At 36.9% G+C, this 25298-nt stretch overlaps 2 protein-coding genes across 3 annotated transcripts in view; both read left to right on the top strand.

Annotated features, from left to right (window-relative positions):
• The window catches only part of hmces (5-hydroxymethylcytosine binding, ES cell specific), a 72332-nt gene that overhangs the window by 2828 nt on the left and 44206 nt on the right, over window positions 1–25298 (top strand). The window lies entirely within an intron of this gene.
• Window positions 14504–25298, top strand: part of s100p (S100 calcium binding protein P) — a 28402-nt gene continuing 17607 nt past the window's right edge. Inside the window, exon 1 of one of the 2 annotated variants that reach the window (XM_065242121.2) lies at window positions 14504–14646. In XM_065242121.2, the coding sequence (XP_065098193.1) occupies window positions 14621–14646 (26 nt within the window). In that variant the 5' untranslated portion in view covers window positions 14504–14620. The remainder of the gene's footprint in view (window positions 14647–25298) is intronic. The other variant, XM_065242120.2, reaches the window with a different exon arrangement.

Here is a 25298-nt window from a genome sequence, read left to right as displayed (position 1 = left end):
CTCGCTCTCACTGGATGTCTGTGTTTTTGGCCTGTTAATGGAGCAGAATAGACAATAAGAGCAGCCTTTTAGAAGTCATCCTGTGGCAGACACAGCAAAATTTTGATAACCTAGATTTCCTACGTCACAAACATGGAACCATCACATACATACAGTTAAACGAGTATATCAGGCAGTCCGAGCAATAGAAATGTATGCCGCCTAGACTTGGCGCTAAAAAATTGCACTACTTCTGTGACGCAAGTATGCGCTGCTCATAAATGTCAATGCTTTAAATCAGTGGTTCTCATTAATGTATAAAATACATTAATTTATCATGAATTCTGTGTAATTAAACCTTAAAAAATAATAAGCCAACTAACCCACAGCACTACTAGGTATAATTTAATATGTTTTGTTTAATTAAAATATTACATTTTAGAACTGTTTTGTCATAAATTTTCTTTAGGGGGGCCGCGAAAGAATGCACCGTACACAAGGGGGGCCGCACGCTGAAAAAGTTTGAGAACCACTGCTTTAAATTTTCATCCCCCTAAGCTGACTATATCTGGTTTTGTTTTGCAAATGGTTGTATTGCAAAGAATGCCTGCTTTATGAAAGGCAATGTGATTGTTATTATAGTATTAAACAGATGCTCCTAGGGGTAATCTAAAGGCTAATTTGAATGAATTTAGGAATAGTTCTGTCATCCCTCGCGTCTTTTAAAATCTGTATGACTTTATTTCCTCTAGGAGTTATTCACAGCAGCATTTATGTTTTTTATTGACTTACCATAGCTTTGATACAAGATGAATGGTGAGGGTTCCTCATACAGAGCTATAGGTTTCAGAAGACATTATATACTGAATGCATCGTACAGCATACATTTAAGGGCTGCTTTAGATTTTCATTCATTTTCATTATATTGAAAAGAGCAGAAAGTGTTACACTATTGCTGTGCCAACACCTTTGTATTTATGTGAATGCTCACACAGCTTGTTGGGTTGGCTATTGTGGTGTGAGTTTCCTGTTGTTCGTATTCAGATGCCCGTCCACAATTCTATAATAGTGTTATACATATTATACAGAAAGTAAAAGAGAGAGAGAGAGACATAGTTCATCTTCAGAGACCATCTTAGATGATTATTCATCCCATATTCAACCCATCCCACCCCAAGAAGCCATGGCTTGAAGGACATCACTGCCCAGGAGTTGCCACAGTAAACAACATAAAACCCTGAGACACCACACCACCACTACGTCTGATGATGATAGAGATGATGGTATTTGGGTACTGGGCTGGATCGATAATAACACTTTGCTTTTTGGGCAAACAGCACATCTATTAGGTTTTGTCACATACCTTCTATTATACACTTATTTGAATAGTCGGCCTTTCTTAAAAATGAGTGTCTGAATCTGAAGTGCTCAAGTGAAGCTGTCTAGACTGTTTGTGCCATTTCAGTCGCAGTACTAAGAAACTCTTGGCAGTGTTATAGTTGGACTCGAGTCTTTGCCACTTCTTTGATAACTGCCCAGTTGGTGGATTACTCAGTTAAGTGGAATGGTCTGATCCGAGTAGCGTATGGGCTGTCCTATGTATTTAGGAATGTTTATTTTCCAGAAAAGTACAGGTCTGTTTTCATTTTCAGACGTGTGTGACTCATAATTTGTCGGAAACCAGTGAGTCAGCTGATACTAAAAGCATGAGTGCATTGAATTTTTCTGATGGGCTCTAAATGACTTAACTCATGGTTGAAATTGAATAAACTTGGACATTATGACATTCAATATCACATAACACATGCGGTTTCTGAAAATCTCATATTAATCTTGAGTACCTATAGAGCAGTATTGCATCCTTCATATCTCTGACGAGTCTTTAATTTGATCAGTTTTATAAAATACAGATCAGCTCTACCGCTACTCTCTTCTGGAGGTGTACCGGGGGCAAAGAGAGTCACGAACATGCAACACACACAAAACATTATCTCACAATCACTGAATAATTTGTGATTCACTACATTCGCAGCACCGTTTACATTATATGCACTTACGCGAAGATTGCACACAAAACACAGAAATTTGATGCTGTTTTACTTACTGCCTGCAACTTATGACCCAGTTTTATCACTGCGACCGCCCCATATCAATAAAATCCAGCCTTAAACAAACATACTTGCACAACTCCACTTCTATCCCATATAAACAAACTTTATCCATTGATCCCATAATGCTGGGTTCTTTAGGAAGCTGCACAAGCTTTTCCGGTTGAAGTGACCGTATAAGGACTTCCACTGTACTTCCTGCACTGCTTAGACAACAAATTCATTAGTCAAAAAAACTTCCTTAAACTTGTACAAACCCAGAAGTTGTGCATATATACTCTGTCACACGCCCAAATGGTTCTTTGAAGCTTAGCCCATCCATGTTTAGCATGAGGAATCCAACTCTTTAACTGGGTTAATAAGTACCATTAGATTTCCCCCATTAATTACATTAAACATCCAGAGATGGCTTCTCAGACAGGGCTTTCCGTATAACTAAGGCCTTCCTGACTTAATCTAAACCCTGTCTGGAAAACCACTTCTCAAAGTAATAAAAAAATCTTTAAAAAAAATAAACTAACAGAGAGAGAGAGAGAGAGAGAGAGAGAGAGAGAGAGAGAGAGAGACCATTTATGAATTGCCGTAACATACACAAATGTTACTAAGCAATTTATACACGTTAAAAACAAATTTTAACACTCCCATGAGACAGTGTGACTGGATTCACTGATAATCCACCACAACAAAGCTTCACCCAACAAAACATGCTGTACGTGAAGTGAAATATAATGCATTACTAAAGGTAAATACTCCAAGGTCTTTCAGGCAGACGCATGTAGCACCGGGGGACAGAGTCAAAGCTGCATCTCATTTCGGTATGCTCATGTTGAAAAATTAATAATTCATTAGATGTTTACACACCTGCAATCTATTGTGAAACAAAAAGCATGGCACTGTGAAATTCACAATCGTATAAAATGGATCTTATGGAAAACAAATCAAAACGCACTTTATTAAACCGGTTACCTTTGATTAATCTTTAAAATAAACACACCTTTATTCATTGCATGCAGCATGTTTACACTGATTAGTTAAAACCATGCCATCATAATTATTGTATTGTCTTGCTTAAAACTAAAATGTCAATTTGGGTCAATGTCAATACAAAAACATATTTTTTTAAAAATCTTTAAAAATTTTATATAATGTAAATTTTTGAGACATGAACAATGTTTTCAAAAGTTTTGGTTTTTGAATAACATTTCAATACGTTGATATTTTCACATTATTTGTGACATCCCCATTCCAAAAAATGTCAGGTGGTATAACCAATAGCCTCTTTCATACAGTAATAGTGGTAAATTACCATGAATTTACCAGTAAATACAAAAATGTGCTGTTCACACACGCAGTGACAATCCGTATTTTTACCATTAAGACATCATTCACACATCAGTATCAAAATACCGGTAAATTCGTTGAGAAAGCGGAAGTACCTGTGGCGCGCGGCGAGCTCAGTGTTGTATTTGTAAACAATCCACGTCGTTCATATCCACGGTCCGTATTTAGTTGTTTTCACGTCTGTGGTAAACTCTGACAGTCACGAAGTTGCTCATGACCAAACAACATTGCATGAGGCGACGTCAAACCGATGGCGTTTTAAACAACAGTACTTTTTGCACATTAGGCTTCACATAGGGCGTGCTAAGGACGTCGGCAATTCGGCAAGTAAGCTGTTTTAAACAACTTTGGTGAAGAAATGCGGACGTAAACTTCAAGTGTGCTCGACTTTCTAGCAGTGTGTGTGTGGAAACGTCTGTAAACAGTCTGGGGGTAAACGCGTCATCTGTTTTAAAACATTATGATTGGCCCGAAGCTGTCAGCGCGGTCTGACGTCGTCCGTTCTAAATGCCGGTGTAGCAGCCGATCCCGTTTCCCTCGGAATGTCTGTTCCCCTTGTCGCTTTTTGTACACCCAGCTGTTTTTTCTGAATATTTATTTTATAGTTTTAATTGTTGTAAGCTGTATTAGGTTGTACAAAGTCTGTAAATATGCTATACCATATTTAAAAAATGTAATAAATAAAAAACACGCAGATATTCTTAGGTACCTGTGCTGTAAGCAGAAACGCTTTATCGACTGGAAGGGGGAACAAACATCCCGAGGGGAACGGGATCGGCTGCTACACCGGTAATCCTATATTTTTCGTTCACACATAGCGCTTACCGGTAAATTACTGGTAATCTTACAACCTGTCTTACTGGTAAATTGGGAGCACTGATTTACCGGAAAGGTTCTGTTCACACATGATCTGTTAACTGCAATTTACCAGTAAATTGCCAGTAAAGACTGTATAGCCCTTTTCACACAGAAATTCCGTAAAATACACTGCATATGCATCCTGGATTTTTCCGGAATAGTTCGAGTTTTTGTTTGTTCACACTGCCAAGATTACACGGCATCTGATGGTCCCGGAAAGACACGTGACCTGTTGAAAGTCCCGCCCTCTCTTCTACGCAACGTCTGAAGTTTGCATATTATATATTATTTCTCTCTCCAGAAACAACTCACGTGCATTTTTGTTTATGATAAGACTACAAAGGAGCGCGTGAACGCACAGTTCTATGCTGGTGAATGACCTCAGCTTCAGAGTGGATATTTGACATGCGGGTATTTGCTTTTATTATAGCTCAAATGAGCATGTGACGCGATATTCTTTTATGCTGCTGAATGATCTCCGTTTCAACGCAGTAAGTAACGAGCTAACTTACCTGATATCTGCTTCAGTCCAGTTTGCTGACATTTCTCGTCGTGAATGTTGTAAATCCCTCATTTTAAAGAGTTGAACCAACTTCATGTTGCCATGACACGCGCGTCCTCACGGCACGTGCGTCATTGTTTATGCGTCTCATATATCATTTCCTGATAACTGCTTCAATCTAGTTTGCAACATTTCTCGTGGTGAATGTTTATATGCATGGTATCTCTCGTTGTAAGGAGCTGAACCATAACTTGTGTTGTGATGATGACGCGCGCGTCCTCACTTCGACACGCCCTTTAGGGCATTCTTGCGGCTTCTTGTTCACACAGAGGGTTACCCGCGTATCTTACTAGGTCCTCTTTCCGGCAACGATCCCAGAAGATTAACGGAACGAGTTTTTGTTCACACAGACGCTTGTCTGGCAATTTTACGGGTATTTTCTGGGACCAGAGGTCTGTGTGAATGGGGTTTATGTGTGAAAGGGACTATAGTCAAATTTTTAAGGAGCCCTTTGTAATATTGATTTTTGTTGTTCTTGTTGGGTTTTTATATGGGCATTTAAAATGAATCCTGAAAATAGTTTGAAAGTGTAAAACATCTTCACCATTCACCAACAACTAAATGTAAGAACAAGAATTTAAAACTAAAAGTATAATAACAATTATATCCAACCTTATGCATTTATTAAAACTAAAATTCTTAGTTACATTAATAGCTTAATGTTTTTTATTTCTTATAGCAGCTGCACTCTTTGATTTTGGTTGGACCACCTGACATCTGGAATGAATTTACATTTAACTGATATCTACTTTGATGGTGGTATAAGCATACCTGTGATATCAAAATCATAAAAAAAACTTTTCAAATACAATTAAAACATGTTTGATAAAGTCTAGTTTTGTAACAACTACTGATATTCAGAAAGTTTTGAACATATAATAATGAAAAAGTATCTTATTTTGAATTCTTAATAATTTGAACACCATTTTCAACAATTGCCTTAAACTGCTAATTTGTACGGACAGTTGCCCGCCTGACATTTTACAAGTTTGACATACCAAAACAATTTTTTTTATTAATTATTCATTTTAATAAGCTAATAATTTTTCTAATAATTTTTAGTTTTAATAAATGCATGCTAAGGTTGTATTGACATTTTGGACAATTTAGAAATGCTGGCCGGATATATTCTTTAAAGTGCACCTATTTCATTGCTAAAAACAACGTTATTTTGTATATTTGCTATAAAACAATGTGTTCGCGTGGTTTATGGTTAAAAACACATTTTCCACATAACGTACATTTTTGTAGCCCTTCCTCAAACGCATTGATTTTGTACAAAACTCATTTGAAAAGCGCTGTGTCCCTGATTGGACAGCTAATCTGTATGTTGTGATTGGCCTAAATCCCTCTGAGGTCAGCAAGACATGAGACACTCCTTACCATGTTTGAAAGAATCAGTTGCTAAGTAAGGGATAATGTAGAGGCAGCCGGTAGTTATTGGGAAATAAGCCCCGACAGTGTGATCAGGACCCGACGCGAAGCGGAGGGTCTTGTATCACACTGAAGGGGCTTATTTCGCGATAACTACAGGCTGCCTCTACATTATCCCCCTTATTACACGGCTACTTGCCACATAAGAAAAAAAACTGGACATGAATATGAATTTGAAACATTTTATTGGCATATTTGTTTTAAATTAAAATTTTTATCCTTCCGCGAAACTTTGCACAGATGCATAAAATGATCGTAATACCTTTTTAAGATCCTCTGCTTCATACTGTCTCCATTTTTTTCTCTTTTAGCCAGTCTTTGAGAAGTTTTAATGCCCATTCTGTATTTTTTGTGTGTGTTGGCTTCGTAGCTGTCATGCTCTATTTTGTCAAGTTCAGTCTCAGTAAGCTCTCTGTGTCTTGTCAATGTTTGTTTTTCTATCCACTGTTTAAATGTTTTGTTTTTTCCGTACATGTTAAAATTAATGTCAAAATGTTGTGGTTGTCCAGTGTTTGTCACAAGATGGCGCCAAACTGTAATCTTTATTGGTGTGGAGCGATTTTAATCGTACAAGTAGTACCGGCTATGCGTTATTACTTTGGAGCGGTTATTATTTGAAAAGAACGAACCTGCAAATGTCTCAACTGACCAATCAGAATCAAGCATTCCAAAGAGCAGTGTAATAACAGGAGTTAACTTACAGGCTGTGAGTCAAAGCGGGAGGAATTGTGATAATGTCGGTCTTGTCTACGTCAACAGGCCCAGGAAGTAAACTTTTGCTTACAATCTGTGTGTTTGTTGTAGTCCAAGAAAAGAGATTTACGTTGGAGACGATAACTTGCGTCATCGTTTACTTTGGGGTCTGTACCTTTTGCATATCGTTAACATGTACTAATACACACTTATACACCAAAGGAAAGTTAAAATCGTGAATTGGACCATAATTGCTCTTTAAGATCCAAAAAGTGGAACAAGAAGGAAAAAGAAGATGTATGGTCACCCTTAAGTAAAGGAAATATAACTGATCTGTAAATATTTTACTGCAGCAAAAAGCTGACATGATGTGCCTTTTAGTTATTTACTCATAATAGTTCCCTCCAGTGAGCTGAAGCATATCATATACACATATAAGTATCTGGTTGTTGCCGTTTGGACCTGTGTGTGTGTGTGTGTGTGTGTGTATGTGTGTGTGTGTTACATCAGTAGAAATAGGTCACATCACACTCGCAGTCTGAAAATTATGCAATGCACTAGGAATGTGCTTTTAGCTGCAAGAGAGCTGTGAGTAGCTCTCAGATTAATAACAGAGGAAAGCCGGTGCAGACTAATCGATGACAAAAACAAGCCGGCCGCTTCATTCATACATCAACCGATCAACCAATGTGCCTGGGCCATTTAAGCGCCATTAATCCAAATGTGAAAATTTGCGTAAATGGACCCGCAGGTTTGTGAAGACAGAGGTGAGACGTTGACAGCGAATACAGGACTCTGTTTTGCTTCTCCAGCCAAGATTGCAACGGCAAGCTGACAGCTGAAGTGCATGGGCCTCTGCACCATTCCCATGGCAACTGGTCACATGGCTTCTGGGAAGAGCCAACGTGGATCGCCTGTTATTTCATTATGAGATGAGGGTGCCGCCTGTCTCTTTTCCTGCCTCACATACGCTTAGCGTACACATACGAGAGACCCCCACCCAGGACTGTGCGCAGTAATTGAGAATGACATGGGCTTTTACTGGAACAGGGAAATAAAGATGTAGTATTAATGACTCGAGTTATCTGCGTGACATGAAATCTGCATGCAGTCATGAATAAGTGGATGGTTATAACCGTACTGACCGTTTCGAACGAAGAACAAACAGATTAGAGTTTAATTGAGAACGGCCCCTGAAGAGCAGTGAGAAAACAGCTGTGTTGACGCCATAACAATTTAAAATCTGGTTGCAGAGTCACTCTCCAACATTGCTTTTATGATAACAAATAGGCAAGTGGTTATATAATGGGACAATTATATAACATGTATAACACAGATATGGGAGTATAAAGCGTTCGATTCACTTAAGGATTTACGCAAATCGTAATGCTCCCAAAAAAATGGGCACTGGATGTAATTTGCATGCCACAAAAAAAGTGTCTTTAGTTTAAATGCATGCACACGTGCATAGTGTAGTTACAAATGCACTAAACTGCTATATTTTTGTTGTTTTCTGGTTGCCCTTAAGATAACTCTTAGATATACCAAATGCATATCATTCTTTTAAAATCAAAACCGCACGTTTGCATACTTATATATTAACTGTAATTCCGTCCACATGCAAAACACGTGGCACTGATTCAGACAACTGTGTAGAGAAAGATAGCATTTTTATTTGAACGATTGTAAACATTGTTTCCTTCTTTCCATAAGATTTATAGATAGGGACATTTCCTGGATGTGCTTAAGGGCTTAACCTCCTTTCCATAGTTAGCCTTGAATCTGTTACAGTATATAGCCTGAGATATATACGGTTAGTAGTAAAGCACATAGCTGCAAAAACTTCATCTCTTTGACAATGCCTAACTGCACTGTATTCATTACTGCAAAATACTACACACACACATGGACACTTCAACACGGCCCCAATAGGTTTGCTCTGATAACAGCGAGGGCTTGACTTAGTTGCCATGCCAACAGGACTGAACAAAGACAGTAGCCAGAATGACAGCAGCAATACACGATATGAGAATCACAGCTTCATACATTCATATTCACCGCCACGGTACAAATTATACACATAAAGCTTAATTCTCAATGTTATATGACGCTCCCTCTAAATAACTGAGGACTATGTTCTGTATTGTTAAATAAATAACATGTTTATTCAGTCATTGCATTTGCCATTATCAAAGATGCTATTCGCACATTTTCGCAAACAACTTTTAATCCGAGCTTCACGTATATAATAATCTGCTTGTTTTTTAATACGTTTTTCCTTTAGTATTAAGGTCACCCACTTGAATTACTCTGTGGGGTTTGGATATAAGTGCTGTTTGCTAAGGCAAGCATAGCTCATAATTGAATGAAACTCTTCTTTTGCACTACAAAAAAAAAGACTCAAATCTTGCAGATTGTTGGGGATAGGTGTGCAAATTATTTAACCTGTCCAAAATCGCATACTGTGACATACAGCGAACGTTGAATTAGCTGAAGAACTTTCTTATCGACCATTATTACACGGCTCTCTGGAATGCTTGATTCTGATTGGTCAGCTGAGACATTTGCAGGTTCGTTCTTTTCAAATAATAACCGCTCCAAAATAATAACGCATAGCTGGACTACTTGCACGAGTAAAATCGCTCCGCGCCAATAAAGATCAATAAAGATTACTGTCTGTTTGGCGCCATCTTGTGACAAACACTCGACAACCACGACAAGACACAGACAGTTTACTGAGACTGAACTTGACAAAATAGAGCATGACAGCTACGAAGCCAACACACAAAAAAATACAGAATGGGCATTAAAACTTCTCAAAGACTGGTTAAAGAGAAAAAAATGGAGACAGACAAGTATGAAGCAGAGGATCTTAATAAGGTATTACGATCATTTTATGCATCTGTGCAAAGTTTCGCGGAAGGATAAAAATGTTAATTTAAAACAAATATGCCAAAAAAATGTTTCAAATTCATATTCATGTCCAGTTTTTTTTCTTATGTGGCAAGTAGCCGTGTAATCCGCTTCGCGTCGGGTCCTGATCACACTGTCGGGGCTTATTTCCCAATAACTACCGGCTGCCTCTACATTATCCCTTACTTAAAGGCGCTCTAAGCGAATTCACGTGTTTTAGGCCATAAAACATTTTTTGTTACATACAGCAAACATCTTCTCACTATCTGCTAACTGCCGGTCCCCTGAACACACTGTAAAAAAACGCGGCCTCTGTACACAGCCCAGGCTCCACAAACGGCAACAAAAACAAAGTGGCGCAGCCTACAATCACGAAACCGTGTTTAGCCACACAGCTACAACCAATGATAGCTGACATTGTGTTTAGCCAATAAACGACAAGAAGGATTTGGGGGTGGAGTTTGGGGTTAGTGCGCGTGAGGAATCATGGAAGGGAGAGGGAGTGAGGCCCTGTCTCAAATGGCACACTCCGGACTTGTGGTCCTCCTCAGAGTCCACACTTTGATGACATCATGTAGTGCAGACTTTAGGGACCCTTGATGCGAGTCCACGTGGGTGCACCGGAGTCGTATTTTCGGAAATAGAAAGAGAAGTTGCCCGTCAGTGAGAACTCCCTTCCGTCGTCTGAATTGGTCTGACTGCTCTTCTGCGAAGACTTCTGGGTTGGTAAAGTGCGCGAAGCCTGCTGCAGTGCGGGCTTCGCAAAAGACCGCATCAATGGGGCAAAGGGGTTGAGCACACTTCAAAGCATAAAAATGACAGATGGTACACCCTACGGAATCGTAGACTAAGCGAGCGCGGGCAATTTAAGGCCACGAGACCGAAAGTCCACATGAAGTGCCCCATTTGGGACAGGGCCAGAGAGGAGAGAGGGAGGAGTTAGCTACGCTCCGTTTGTTTACCAACACTTCGAATGTCAACAAGAAGTGATGTCACACAGATTCGCTTAGAGCGCCTTTAAAACAGTACAACATGTATTTCAGAATCCCACCCTGCAAAAAATAATTTCAGGGAGGTAGCTCACCCCCCCATACAAAAAAACAAACCCTATAATAATTTGTACAACGAATCAGAAAACCCTCCTGTCACTTTTCAGGCTGAGACTGAAAATTATTTGAACCTGACCTCTCTAACATGTTTCATGTAATAATTTTCGGGATATTTTACGTCATTTGCGGGCTTCAGGGAGCCGCTATTAATATGCTGGAGATATCCGAAATGACTGGGAGAGGTCAAAGGTGGGATGTCTGGTATAGTATTTGTAGGTATGTAGTATTCACTACTGTTTCCATCATGATCCATTTCGTGATTATGTTCGGACATAATGTTCTTTATGCATACTGATCTTCGCCTCCTAATAAAAGCAGGCAATTGTGGATGCAAGGTTACACACCATGAAGTGATGGACCTGAGCCATATTGTGTACTAAAACATCACAGAGATGTCAGATGGCTCTTTGATTTGTAACACACCATAGCAACCACCTAGCAACACCCTGCCAACTATCCAGAACACCCTAGCAACCACACAGCTACAACCAATGATACCTGACATTGTGTTTGTTTCCTTCAGAAACTGTCTCTCTGCCTGCACACACTTGAATTCAGCTTATTACAGCATTATATCCAAAACTTAAATCATCGGTCACACGGGTATATATTGTGTATTCTTCAGACAATCAAGCTTTTACTGTAATCTCTTAGGAGGATAAAATTATCATATCTATATTGGCTCATATGGACAGCACTCACGCTGTGCTATAATGCTTTTGCATGTGTAATTGTAGGCGTGAAATCACATGGTTATTTTTAACCACCCGATGTGATGGGAAGTCTTGTGAGATTTGTAGATAGCAACTCTCGGCTCTCAGCTGCATGACTTCAGGATGAGTAAAGACAGGACTAAATGGATTGATCCTATCTTCCCTCACCCCAACCCCCCTTACTCAATCTCTTACTACAGCACACTCGCTGGTTCTTTCAATCTGAAGCGATTGATTAATCTCTTCGATTAAAGACCCCCATGGAGCTCCATTATCTGTACTGGGTACGATTTCAGCACTTCACCAGAAATTCGTAAACTGCACCAATTAAACAACACACCCCTGAGATTTATCGCTGTTTCCTCTTGGGTACACCACAGCAGCTACAGTGTAATTTATTTTAAGTGAATGTGTAATATAAGTAGCAGGTTAGTAGGGTTACCCCCTCCTGGTACAGCAGGGCAGACCACCGAGTCTGATTGAGTCAGCCACATAGAAAAAGACTGACTGTAGCCGACTCATATAGCACACACTACCAGCTCCAGAAGCCTTTTGTTCATCAAACACCGATGCTGACACGACTATTCCTGATTCAGCCGATTCCCGATAGTTTGAGCAAAATTTAAACGTGATTACATTAGTGTAACGTTGGCATGGCTAAAGTTTCTTCTGCAATGTTTATTTTTGTTATTATCCATCCTCATTGCACAATCACATATTTGTAGTGTCTGTGTTTCAAAAGCTTGGCTTCCTTGAAATGTAACAAATCAATATATCAATGTTAAATTTGTGGGGGGGGGGTTCTCAAATGGGAAGGCCAATGCCAAGTGTGGATCAGTCAAGAGAGATGAAAGGAGAGACGGGGGAATGTAAACATGAACTTCAGCATGTTTTTGTGGAAACAGAGCCACCTAGTGCCTGCATGTGTATGTAAAGCCTATATAAGGGAAGGTGGCTATCTAGGGGAAAAGCTGAAACTGTGAAGACAACAGAGTAAAAACATGCACTGAAAGATTTCTTAACAAAGCTGAACTCAACAAAAGGCACAACTTTGAATCGAAAGCAAGCAACACTTATTTTAAAATGAATAAAGAGATAATATAATATAAACTTGGGCCACTGTTTATAATTTTACAGATTTAATGCAGTACTGGCGTAATGTTACAGGTGCACTTCATGAAGGAGTTATGATGCCCCTTGCTGGTAGTTGCCGTAATTACGCCTTTTCCACCACTCACATATTTCTGTGTATTTTGTCGAAAATTTTCATTGAGTAAAATGTTTTATCTGATTTTAGTAGATAATTGGATGGGTTCCTAAATGCATGGGAAAGACTTATTTCCCGTGACACAAGCGCTCTCGCGATACTTCCGTGTCATAAGTTGATTGATCTGTGCAGCACCGCTTGACGGCGAACACGCGTCTTGTTAACCAGTGCCATCTACAGACGGTGAGCAATTTATACCTATTTATCTACTTACGTGTGTTTACAGGATCCTTTCAGTTCTTAATAATAACAAGTTAAATCTTCCATCCGTTTTAGTTTCCTTGTCATTTGGTTTTCTTCGAGAGTTTGGCTAAATTGTGTACATTTTTATTAACCGTTGTTTTACCTACTGCGCATGTCCGATGGCGCACTAAAATGAAACTTAAGGAAGGTCAGATTTTGGGTCAATATCACTTTAAAGTGCCTTTGTGCCTGCAACCCCCTCCCCAAAAGAAAAAAAATCCGAGATTTTTCATTTAATATGTTTTGTATTGAAGAAAATGCAAAGGCCAAACTGGTCAAACTCCCGACACTTTTTATAAATTAACTCCAAGCACAGAAACCTATAAAATATATCCACCATGTCATGCAAAATCAATTTTCATTACAGTGTGGACATTTTTAGCTAAAGTTAGCATTTAATGAACACATGTAGCTGCAGTTAGCTAACTTAAGTGTTTCACCGTTAAAGCTGACTGTACACTGTTTAAATACACAATTATTAGATTTTCTGCTACGTTAATTAATATTGTATAATAACAGGGTGGACATTTTAAGCTTAACAACACGCAACTACAAACAAAATATGATGAAAATAAGACAAATAAGTGTAGATACTTACTGTGTGTGCAATGTTTTAACCTTACTGAAGAAAGACCTGTGGGACGGGATCTGACTGACTGAGTTGGTTTCTTAAAATGGCGTTTCCCCAAAATGACAGAAATTTCAGGGACACGTGCAAAATGCTCAATACTATTATGAAAATTAAATTAAATTAAATTATGAAAATGGCTTGTTTTAGCAAATAACTTGTTTTTTATGTAATTTATTCACTTTTTACACTAAAGTTACCTCTGGGACATGCCAAAATCGCATACATCCAATCAAAGAAAATGGCATAAAATGAGAAAAACATATTTCATTCGTCTTATCATTGTACTTGTATGTGTGTAAATGTTTGGCAATTTATAATAAAACCTCAGCATTTCATTATTTTGGATTATATTCATGACGACTGCGTGATTCTGATGAGGACAGCAACAGGCACTTTGTAGTGATATATTGACTATTTTATAATTTTTGGTTATATATCATTTTAAAGTTTTTGTTGTTATTCTGAGTGTTTTATTAAGATTGGAAAATAATTGAAATTATGTACAGTTAACATGGATTTATATGGAAGTAAAACACATCACAAAAACACACCTAATCTCTAAACTTCATAGCCAATCTAAAGAAGTATATTTTCATTATGGTAGATATTATTCGTAAGTCTGTATTTTCCTTTTAGTTCCCTAGTGCTTCCTTTGTGCTTCTGTCAGTAATGTAGGAAGTGCTACATACTTCCTTCAATTCTTTCCTCCTGGGACCAACACAAAAGTGCTCTGTCACAGTATAACACAGTACTGCCGCCAGAAAGATACATGAAAGAGCCTGTAAGAGAACAGGGGTAAGGCTTTTCCCTCATTATTCAGTTTTTCCTTTGTCTACCCGTCTATCGGTTTTCTTATCTTGTTTTGTTTTGATTTGTCTTGATTGTGATGTTTTGAGAGAAATTATTTCTCGGTCCAATCAGAGGATATTGGGAGAAGTTCATTAGTTTTAATGATAAGAAGTGCTATAAAGGCACTGATTCACAGAAAATACAATATTTATACAAAAAGGAGATATTATTATATTAAAGATTCATGATTTGAATTTCATTTAGGCCTCCTGTCACCATAGTCTGTCTCCAAACAACAAAAATTATTCACCAACCAATCTTGTTTTGATACTTTTCTGTAAACATATGCTGCTTACTATTTGATTTTGAATGCTTATCTTAAGTGTTTGAAATCCATGAACATTTGAAAGCTACAGGCTGTTGATTTAACAGATTTATGTGCAACTCAAGAGCTACAGCACTAGATGGCAGAGTAATTTAAAGAAACTTTGCCCATGTGTGTCCTCAAAATATCTTTAGTTTGTCTGTCTGAATAACATGGTAATTCTACCTAGGAGAGAGCAAAATCATGATAAAATATTCAGCAAAATATAAAAAAACATCAAAATTGACTCCATATTAAAACTTATGAATGGCAGTTTTAAATGCATTTGATTTAATCTATAGCTTTTGAATCCATTTTTCCTTTCATGTATACAGAATGTAGGTTTTGTATACTTATATAATGAGAGTAAAGACCGATTATATTAAGTTTTTTAATTATTAATTATTTTGATAATTTTTTATGACTGATGATTTTGTAGAACCTTAAAAGTTATGATGGAAAACATTTGCGCTTACTGAATACCCTGTCGAGTTTTTTTTACAATAACAATGGGTCGTGGATGTATAATATCCCATTTATTACACAGCTACTTGTCACATGAGTGAACAATTGGGCAGAAAATATTGACTTGAAATATTTTATTTGTCAATTTGTAACAAATTCAAATCTGACATGAGAAAAGAGACAGCCGAGTATTACATTAACCCTTGTATTATGTCAATCTGACCCGTTTTGATTTTTAAGCTGTCAGAAAAAAAAACAGTTAACCTGCGATTTTATTCTTGAAATTTTGTGACTTTTCTAATTTATGGCAATGAACATGCATGCAAACTTACCCACTTTTTTGTTGCAAAGCAACTGTACAGACCCAAACTAAATATATGTCTTCAATGAATGTTGCTATATTGGTTTATCCTGAAATGGGATTCAAAATGCTTCTCTTCGTTCTCTACTACTAAAAGACTTCCTCAGACACAGAAAAGTAAAAGTGAACCATCATTTCTATTTATAATGTATATAAAATACTATGTAAAGCAGATTAATTCAGACCCTCAGAAAATCCAGAGCTGATAGGAAGAGATGCAAGTTATGCCCCACAAAACACAAAACATGACACCAAAACAAACATCTGTGTAAAATGCAAGAAGGCAGAAAGCACATGCTAAATGTGTGCATATCATGTCAACAGTGAAAAGTTTAATTTCATTTCACAGCAATATTAATTAGTTTATTTAGGATGTTTTAAACATATGCATGTTAAAAAGAGAAAAATAAACCATGTTAAATAAATTTTTTAAATGTTTATTAAAACATACTTGTTAAAAATTGTGGTTAAATGCATCTCTAAAAATCATACTTTTTAATATTAAGTGTTTGTAATGTGTGACAAAATGGTCCTGTTCATACCTAATTTTTTCTTGTTTTTCGTAATGTAATATTTAGGGAATTGCATTGTATGCAATTAGGATCAATTTGACCCACTCCATCAAAATCATCACAATACCCGGGTTAAACATATAAGTAGTACCAGTCAAGATAAGTACCCGGATGAGCAGTGTGATATTAGTTTAAATGGTTATTTTGTGATTTTTTTGCTGTGATTATAGGTGCTCTGTTAGATTTTATCTGCATCTACAGCTGTGAGGTTGCAAATGAAATTTAAAATGAGAAATTAAACCAAAGAGTCTGCTTTTGAATCATTCTCATGGTACTTAGATCCTACTGCGCCTGGTGAAAATGAACATATTTGTGTGAGCAGAGTAACGTTGCACATTTTTAAGACATTTTAAAGAACGTATGTATGCATGCTTTCTTGACATGACAATTAAAAACCAACCCTAATATGCGATGTATGGGAGAAAAGTTCAAAAAGCTGTGAAGTACAATTCAAAGCGGGATGGGTGGTCACACAAGCAGCGGAAAATGGTGACTTCCACGTAAGGGGACCCGCAGTGTATGTAGATAAAAACGACTCATTCTAAGTTAATAAAAACATAATGGTTCATTATGTAATGTCACTGAAAACATTATGTATATAATATTGCATTTCAAGAGATCCTCCAAGAATTTACAGGTTTCTTTAAGTCACAAAAAGGAACTATCTTTAATAATTAGTAATTTAATCATTTATCCACCTAGTTTTGCTATTGTTACAAGCCAAAGAACCCAAATCTGGTGCTTTTATGTTTTAAGAGTATACTTAGATCTCCTCACTTTCCAGAGAATTACTTGCTGCCTGGCCAACTGGTCATACAGATACTTGTTGACTAATTTTAAGTATGACAAAGCAAGTGAGTCTATTGTGTCCACCACTCTTGTTTCACCAGCAGCTATGCGAAACATTTTGAGCAGACAAGCTTATGCTCAGAGTTAGCACGTCTCTGAAGCTAATGGTGCTCCTTCCAGACAGGCTTAACCAATAGATCATCCCTAGAAGACTTTAAACTGCCACTGACAGTAACAATTAGCTGCTGGGAATGAAATCATTGAGCAGGTAGACCCAAGGGAACAAATACACGTGAAGGTAGGCACAAACCTGTTTGATTCTCACTAAACATGTAAAAGATTCGGTTAGGATCAAAGGATAGCTGATTCTTTATATGGGATTTGTTGTTAGTTAAAAGTTTTCTCCCTATATTGCTCAATCATTTTATGATATGGTTGTGTTTGTTTGTTTGTGTATGTGTGTGCTGGTGATAAAATACGAATAAAGAAAGAAGTTTAGTAAACATTCACAAAAATTGATTTTTTTAGCCTCAAGACACCAAAGCGTTATCCGTTATTTCACTTTTAAGTCTCGTCCTGTTTGTTGATTAAACTTTGTTGAGTCTTTGATGGTTGCTTCACTATTACAGCATTCCCTTTGGGCTGTGACTTTGGCTTTTTCAGTTTGATTTTATAAAATTACCATCAAAATGGAACCAATGCATTCTGTTTTATCATAAAAAACAGACATTTGAGAGAAGAGTTAAGCACTCATCGTCTTGGTGTAACAACAGGGTGTCTGAATTTCTTGCCCTGACCTTTAGACCTGTATTTGGTGAAGGCCCACTGTCTGACCTTCACAGAGTGCAATAGGAGTCCACAGTCTTTCTGGTGCCGTCGTTTGCAGATACCATACCAGATCCCAAGGCAGCAGACAGCAAAGCCGTGTCCCATTAGCACTTTACACAAAGGGGGTTCTCGTACATGGCTCCATCATGATTTATAATTGGCTGTGAAGGACTTTAAAGCCGACAGATGCACCATTGGTTTACGCTTGTGTATGTTCATGCTACTGTAAATTTAAGGAGGTACTGAATAAATGATTGGTTGATGATGTAGAGTTATAAAATACATGTGGATCACATAAGCACAAATAACTTAAAAATTAACAGTATTGAAATCTTTGAGCATAGTTTGAGTCAGTTTTTTTAGTTTGATTGTCTTTTTCTTAAGTTAACTAATTTGCTTTATCAGACAGATTTACTGTAGATGGAAAACAAAGTGCATCTAGGCTGAAGTTGAATTTAGTGGCGGCCGGTGACTTCTTTTTCGAGGGCGCTCGATGCGAAGTTCGTCACAACATGTATGTAGTCCCTCATGTGTGTGGTTCCTTTTTTCAAAATATGTGTTGTGCGCTTCGAGAGATCCTGTGTGCATCACGTGTCTTGTCAAAATAAGTGCCTGCTGCCGATGCGTCTAAAGCGTTTATGATAAAAGAGACACTCGTGTTTGCCAGATACTCGCATAATCTCATGCGTAATCAGAGTTTACTGTTAAGGGAGTGTCTTGCGTGTATTTTGTGAACATTAGCATAAATGGTTTTGACGCATGTGCAGCAGGCACTTATTTTGACAAAACACGTGATGCACATGGTTCACATGACACAACAAACACATATTTTGAAAACACAAGCCACACACATGACACTCAACACATATTTTGAATTAGCGCCCCTCGGATGAGCAGTCACGAGCCGCCTGTGCTGTGTCCTGCATTTTTAAAAGGTGCAAATCCACAATATATTGTTTTCTTTTTATCATAAAAGCCATGTTGCATTTGACCGAGCAAACTTGTATTACCAGAGCGGGAGCATATTTAAATAAGCTAAACCTTTTATCACAGTCGCTTGTTTGCCGGATGGGTGCAGAAAGCTTTGAAGTGCCAGCTGATGACCACAATTTCTAGGACAATTTGGCCTTTTTGTAGCTGAAATAGTACAAAACCATTACTGCACTGTCAAAGTTATTTTGTGTAGGGTTGGCAATAAAAAACAGCAAAAAATTACTTTCTTTCTTAGCATTTTTGTCTTGTTTTCAGTAAATATCAAAAAATTCTTTTATCAAAATGCATTTTCTTGGTGAGCAAAATGACCTAAGAAAATAAGTTTAGTTTTTAAACAATCAAATTTAACTGAATTTGTGCATAAACAAGCAAAAAATAATAATAATCTGCCAATGGGGTAAGAAAAAAATCTTGAAATAAGTTAACTTTTTCCTTAAACACTTAATTCAAGAAATTCTTACCCCATCGGCAGATTTTTTTTTACATTTATTTTTTAGGTAATTTTGCTTTTCAAGAAAAATCATCTTGATTTAAAGAAAACAAGTACAAGTACAAGTTCTCTTCTTGTACAGAAAACAAGACAAAATATTAGGTAAGAAAGTCATTTTTGCAGTGTATTATTTGACCATTGCAGGCAGCAGTAGGCTTTAGACAACAAGTATGGCGCTGAAGCTTAACTTTAAAACCATGTATTTGTCTGTACCTCTTGTTCCAAGCTTACAGCTTGTTAATAAACAGAGCTCTATTATTGTTTTGACCTTGTGTCAAAATGTTGAAATATAAAAAGCTATGTGTGTTCTCCGTCAGATATTTCCACCTGACCTGCTCGGGATTTGTCACTATACTGCTAGTGAAGCGTTGACATGCTACTGTTTGAAGATATATTGGGAAAAGCATGTGTATAGCTATATAGTTACTGAAGGTCTGACAGGACCACAATGCTTTGTGTGACACCAGACAATGACTTCTAAGAAATATCCTTTGGGTTCTTATGGGGGAGCAAGTGCACAAGCTCATTTACTCATCTAAGGTAACATAATCTGCTTGGTCGGATGATTCTGTACCCCAAAGAGAGACCATGCAACCGATACAATGAAGTGCATGGTTTGCTAATGACCTTCACTGGGCTATTGATTAAAGGATAACTCTAAAACAAACAGGATCATTAAATAAAAGATATGATCTGGATGGCTGTAATTCACCATGCTCGGTTTCGTAATGAAGTGTAGTGGGTGCTTTGAGTTGTTTTTTTGACTGTGATTAAGATAATTCGTAGGCGTCATTGACCTCCTGTATGTTTAACTTTAAGCACATGGATAAATAGTACACTTTGGCATCCTTCTTATGTCTGTTATGCACCAATGTATTAAATGAAAGACTAACGTCCAGTGTTGATGTCAGAGTGTGGAGCGATATTACGATAAACAAAAATGTATTTAATTTTTTTGTCTCCTTTTGCATGGCTGATCTACCAATCTTCATTAGACCAGCATTTATACAATAATACTGATACTATTGAGGTTTAAATAGGGCAAGAGGACAACAGGGGATCGATTACATTAGAAAAAGTTAGTATAGGAAAATGACAGCTACATGTACGAAGGTTAAAAAAAGTTGGTTTTAGTATTGATTATTCTTTAGTTTGATTGTTTAGACAAAGAGCAAGTAATGGCGGAAATGAGTGTAGCCAAACTTTTATTGCATGTATCAGGATGTTTTTACATTTCTTTCACATCAATTCACATCTCTTAACCCTATCAGTCTGCATTGCAGCTTGAGATACTTCCCATATGTCAAAACACATTTTTTTTAGCAAAAATATATTTTACATGTATGCCAAATCATTTTATTGACAGTGAAACTCAATAAAATATATTTTTGCAGTTATAACCTTTCCAAATTTTTTAAAAACCAATGGAAATATATTTTTATAAATTGAAATATGTGGAGGTCTTAATATATTTTTAAATATATTAAAATATTTGATTTATTAAGTATATAATTAAGTATTATTATATAAAAATATATATTTTAAAATACTGGTAAAAATATATTTTTGAAAAATATATTTGTGGATATTTTAAATTATATTCAAAATTATTTTAAAAACATATTTTTTTGCTGTATGAGTTTGAAGTATCCACTTAAATAAGACACTTTTGTCTTAGTTTATAGTACAAATATAATTTTAAATTAAATTAAATTAAATGTTTGCATAATTAGTATCGTAAACATACTACATATTATAAACAAAATATTTTAAGTTTATTTTTCCCAACTTTAATGGCAGTTTTATTTGTTTATTTTTAGGCATACACCTTATACTTATATGTTGATGGCTACATATTATTGGCTACAAAATGCTACATATTAGGACCTTTTAAAGCACCCCAATGAAAGCTTCTTTCATTTATTTCCTTTCAAATTATTATCTAAATCTTAAATGTTTTTATAAATCATATGTAGTATTATTTCACTATAAAAATCCATCTTCTTTAAAGGGGACATTTTACGAAAATCTGACTTTTCCATGTTTAAGTGCTATAATTGGGTCCACAGTGTTCCTATTAATCTAGAAAATGTGATAAAGAATAACCCAGTAACTAAGTTTTGGTAAACCATTCTCTGCAAGCATGTGAAAAAAGAGGTAATTGAAATTTGTCTCCCCTTGTGATGTCAGAAGGGGATAATACCACCCCTTAATCTGCACTATCCAACAGCACTGCCATTTAGTACAGAGATCAGCTCATTTGCATTTTAAAGGACACACCCAAAACGGCACATTTTTGCCGTGTCAATTTCACCATGCTATAATAAATTATCTATATGGTATTTTGAGGTAGAACGTCACATATGTACTACTCTGGAGACACCAACGATTTATTTGAAATCTTAAAAAAGTCTTTAGATAGGCTATGTCTTCCTATAAAAGCTAATTTAAACATGACAAATACCGATTACGTACTGGAACTAACTATACAACACATAACAGCTAGTCTGTGGTATTGTTTAGCACTATGAGTTGTTTCCTGTGTGTCTGGACTGTGTTTGGTGATTTATCTCTGTTGTTTAGTTGCCATTTCATTACTCTATATGAGTGCAGCTGCCTGAAAGAGTCTGAGCGACTGTGATTAACAGTCTGTTGACTGGATCTCTGACCAGAGGCAGAGCTGGAGGAAAACAGCAAGGTTTATATTCACCAGTTGATGGCTGCTGTCGAGAGTGCTGTGCTTTCTCCCTCAAATGGTATTGACAAACAGACAGGTTGTGCTTTCTCCATGTCAATCTCTCGTGGCCATTTCATCTGGTTTGTTTAATAATCACCGTGTTACCCCCTTGCATCTCAAACAAAGACAGATAAACCCAAAGAATTTTTACTCTATACGCCCGTCCCAGTGACTTTGGATTAGGTCAAAAATGTTAACAGCACAATTGCATTTATTACTGTGTTCATCTTAATTCTGCTCTTCCTGGATCAGGGTCCCAAAAATAGCATCCAGCTGGTGTCAGACTTGAAATACCACGTTCCACAAATGAGTAAGGCAGTTACTGGATGTGTTTACTGGGGTAATAAATGTTATCATCTAGACACTTTTCAACACGCTGCCCTCCAAATAATCTGTTTGCCATGTCGTGACACCATAACAATGAACCGAAGTGAAGACGCATTTTCTCTTTTGTTGTTTCAACCTTACTTACACTTGTACAGTTAGTGAAGCAATATTTACAACAGCCCCTCCCACACACACACACACACACGTGTTTAAAGCTAATCGTGGCGCTGATGGTTGTAAATTTCACGTTGTACAATGTGAGGCATGCAATCCTGTGATGATGTCAGACTCCAGCTGTTGTGTGGTCATGAAAGAGATACTGACCTTCCAACGCCAAAGTCTTGAGGACACACACAGATCCTCTTAAACCATCTGCTTCAAGGTCTTAGTGCACAGTGTCTCTGTATTTGTATTACAACATTAACAGGCCTGATATTTAAGGTTTTGACCAACAAGGTCTATAATGTCTGGTGACATCACTCAGTGGAGTAATAAATGATATAGTAATGTGAACTATTGCTTGAAAAGATAGTTTGCATCAAAATATAAACAGTGATGCCGGTGACTTATTTTTTTGAGGGCGCTCGATACGAAGTTCGTAACAACATGTATGTAGCCCGTCATGTGTGTGGTTCGTAATTTCAAAATATGTGTTTTGCACGTCGAGTGAACCTATGTGCATCACGTGTTTTGTCAAAATAAGTGCCTGCTGAAGACGCGTCTAAAGGGTTTATGATAAAAGAGACGCTCGCGTTTGCCAGATGCTCGCATAATCTCATGCCTAATCAGAGTTTACTGTTAAGGGAGTGTCTTGCGTGTATTTTGTAAACGTGAGCGTTTCTTTTATCATAAACGGTTTTGACGCATGAGCAGCAGGCACTTCTTTTGACAAAACACGTGATGCACATGGTTCACATGACGCAACAAACACATATTTTGAAAACACGAGCAACACACATGACACTCCAAACACATATTTTGAATTTGCGCCCCTCGAAGACGCCACTGAATATAAACAGAGGCTATAAGTAGAGAAAAATGCTTTGTGCTTATAAACAATACATGCAAGTTAAATGATTCGGGGTTTTTTTTAAGACCATAACTGTGATGAATGACATTTGTTACTTTGTTGCAAGTGCTTGACCTGATTTTGCCAAGTGAGAGATGTAATCAGGACAACATTTTTGTAAATAAAACCTAAACACCCACCCGGACACTAACCATAACTGAACCCTAAAATCAGAGAGAAATGATAAGTGAAAAACAATAGTCTAGAAGCAGAAAATCTTGGTTGTAAGCTTAAACTTGAAACAAATTGTAAACTTATTTCTGAAATCTGATTGGTTGATTGAAATGTTGTCCCAAGGTCAACATAATGTTGCCTGAGGTCTTCAACCACAAATCAGGGGAGCCATTGCGGGTTTAGACAAAATAAAAAATGAAATGTAAAAAAATATTAATTCCTCTTTTTTATGTTATTTTAAGGAGGAGTGCACAATGTTTGAAAGCCAATGTTGACATTTGAAATCACCTAAACAAACACGCCTCTACCCCAATAGAATCTGGACCTTCTTTGATACAGTAGACCCACCCCACACATACGCAGCCCCGGCAAGGATGTCTGTTAGTAGACACGCCCCTTACTGCTGATTGGCTACAAGTGTGTTGTTAGTTTGCCCGTCTAACTTTTTAAAAATGTTTTTAATTTCATGAACACACTGTAAAAAATTATTTTATTTAATTATTTTGTTATGTCAACTTATCACGTGTCCAAACTTAAAATAGTAGGTTGAAATGACTTGCATAACCAAGTTGTTTTAACTTCATGCGGAATTTGTTTCGCAATTATTTAATTACAAATAACTGAACATTGCTTGTTGTTTGCAAACAAACCTTTTATAACCCCATGCAGTTTAATTGTCCCTTTATTTAACATCTTTACTCTTGTAGTTCTTCACGTTAATGGTGAGAGAATTTCCCCATGAGCCACTTATGTTTAATTATTTATTCAGCTTTAAAAGAAGCACTTGAGTGCTTTGATAGTCACAAAGCCTTCTTTTAGCATCACTTAATATCATGAAGTTAAATATTCATGGTTGAAGCTGCTTTCTTTAAATGTATCATTCAGATCACACTTTGCATTTGTGTCGTAAACGTAAGGACCAGAATGATGTTTTAGTGGGTTTCATCAAACTTGTCTCGGTATGCTACTAACATTTGCATCCGGTTTGCAAAATAACGCATTTGTTATTCCAAACCCTCTCGTACGCATTTGAATTCCAGTCAGCATCCTTAAAAGATAAAAAAACTAAAAATCTCATTAGTGTAATAGTCCTGAAAATGCTCCATTAAAAGGTAATTATGTTTGCTTGATGGGAGCTCTAAATTAGCAGAAAAACAAACGGTTGTCAGGATCTGAAGCAGTAATTGAATCAAGTTTTCAGCTTGAAACAATGTCTTTTGTGAGCAATAGGACTCTGTAAAAAGCCAGTGATTTACTGACAAGTTTTGGCATCTTTTGATGACAATGTTTCTACTTCATTAGGTTTTTATTTATGGACACAGATCAGAACTTGATTGATTTGCCAAGTTTTCCATTTTTATTCAACTCATAGGGAAAAAAATCACAGATGAGATCTCTTTAATATCTCGGTTATTTCCCCTAGATATCAAAAAGATTAAAATGAGAGCAAATTGAAACTTTAGCTAAAATCTTCTGCATCTCCGATATT

Source organism: Paramisgurnus dabryanus, chromosome 14 (assembly GCF_030506205.2).
Source record: "Paramisgurnus dabryanus chromosome 14, PD_genome_1.1, whole genome shotgun sequence".
NCBI classification, from domain to species: Eukaryota; Metazoa; Chordata; class Actinopteri; order Cypriniformes; family Cobitidae; genus Paramisgurnus; species Paramisgurnus dabryanus.
Note: the sequence above shows the minus strand (reverse complement) of the source record. Positions and strands in the feature narration are given on the sequence as shown.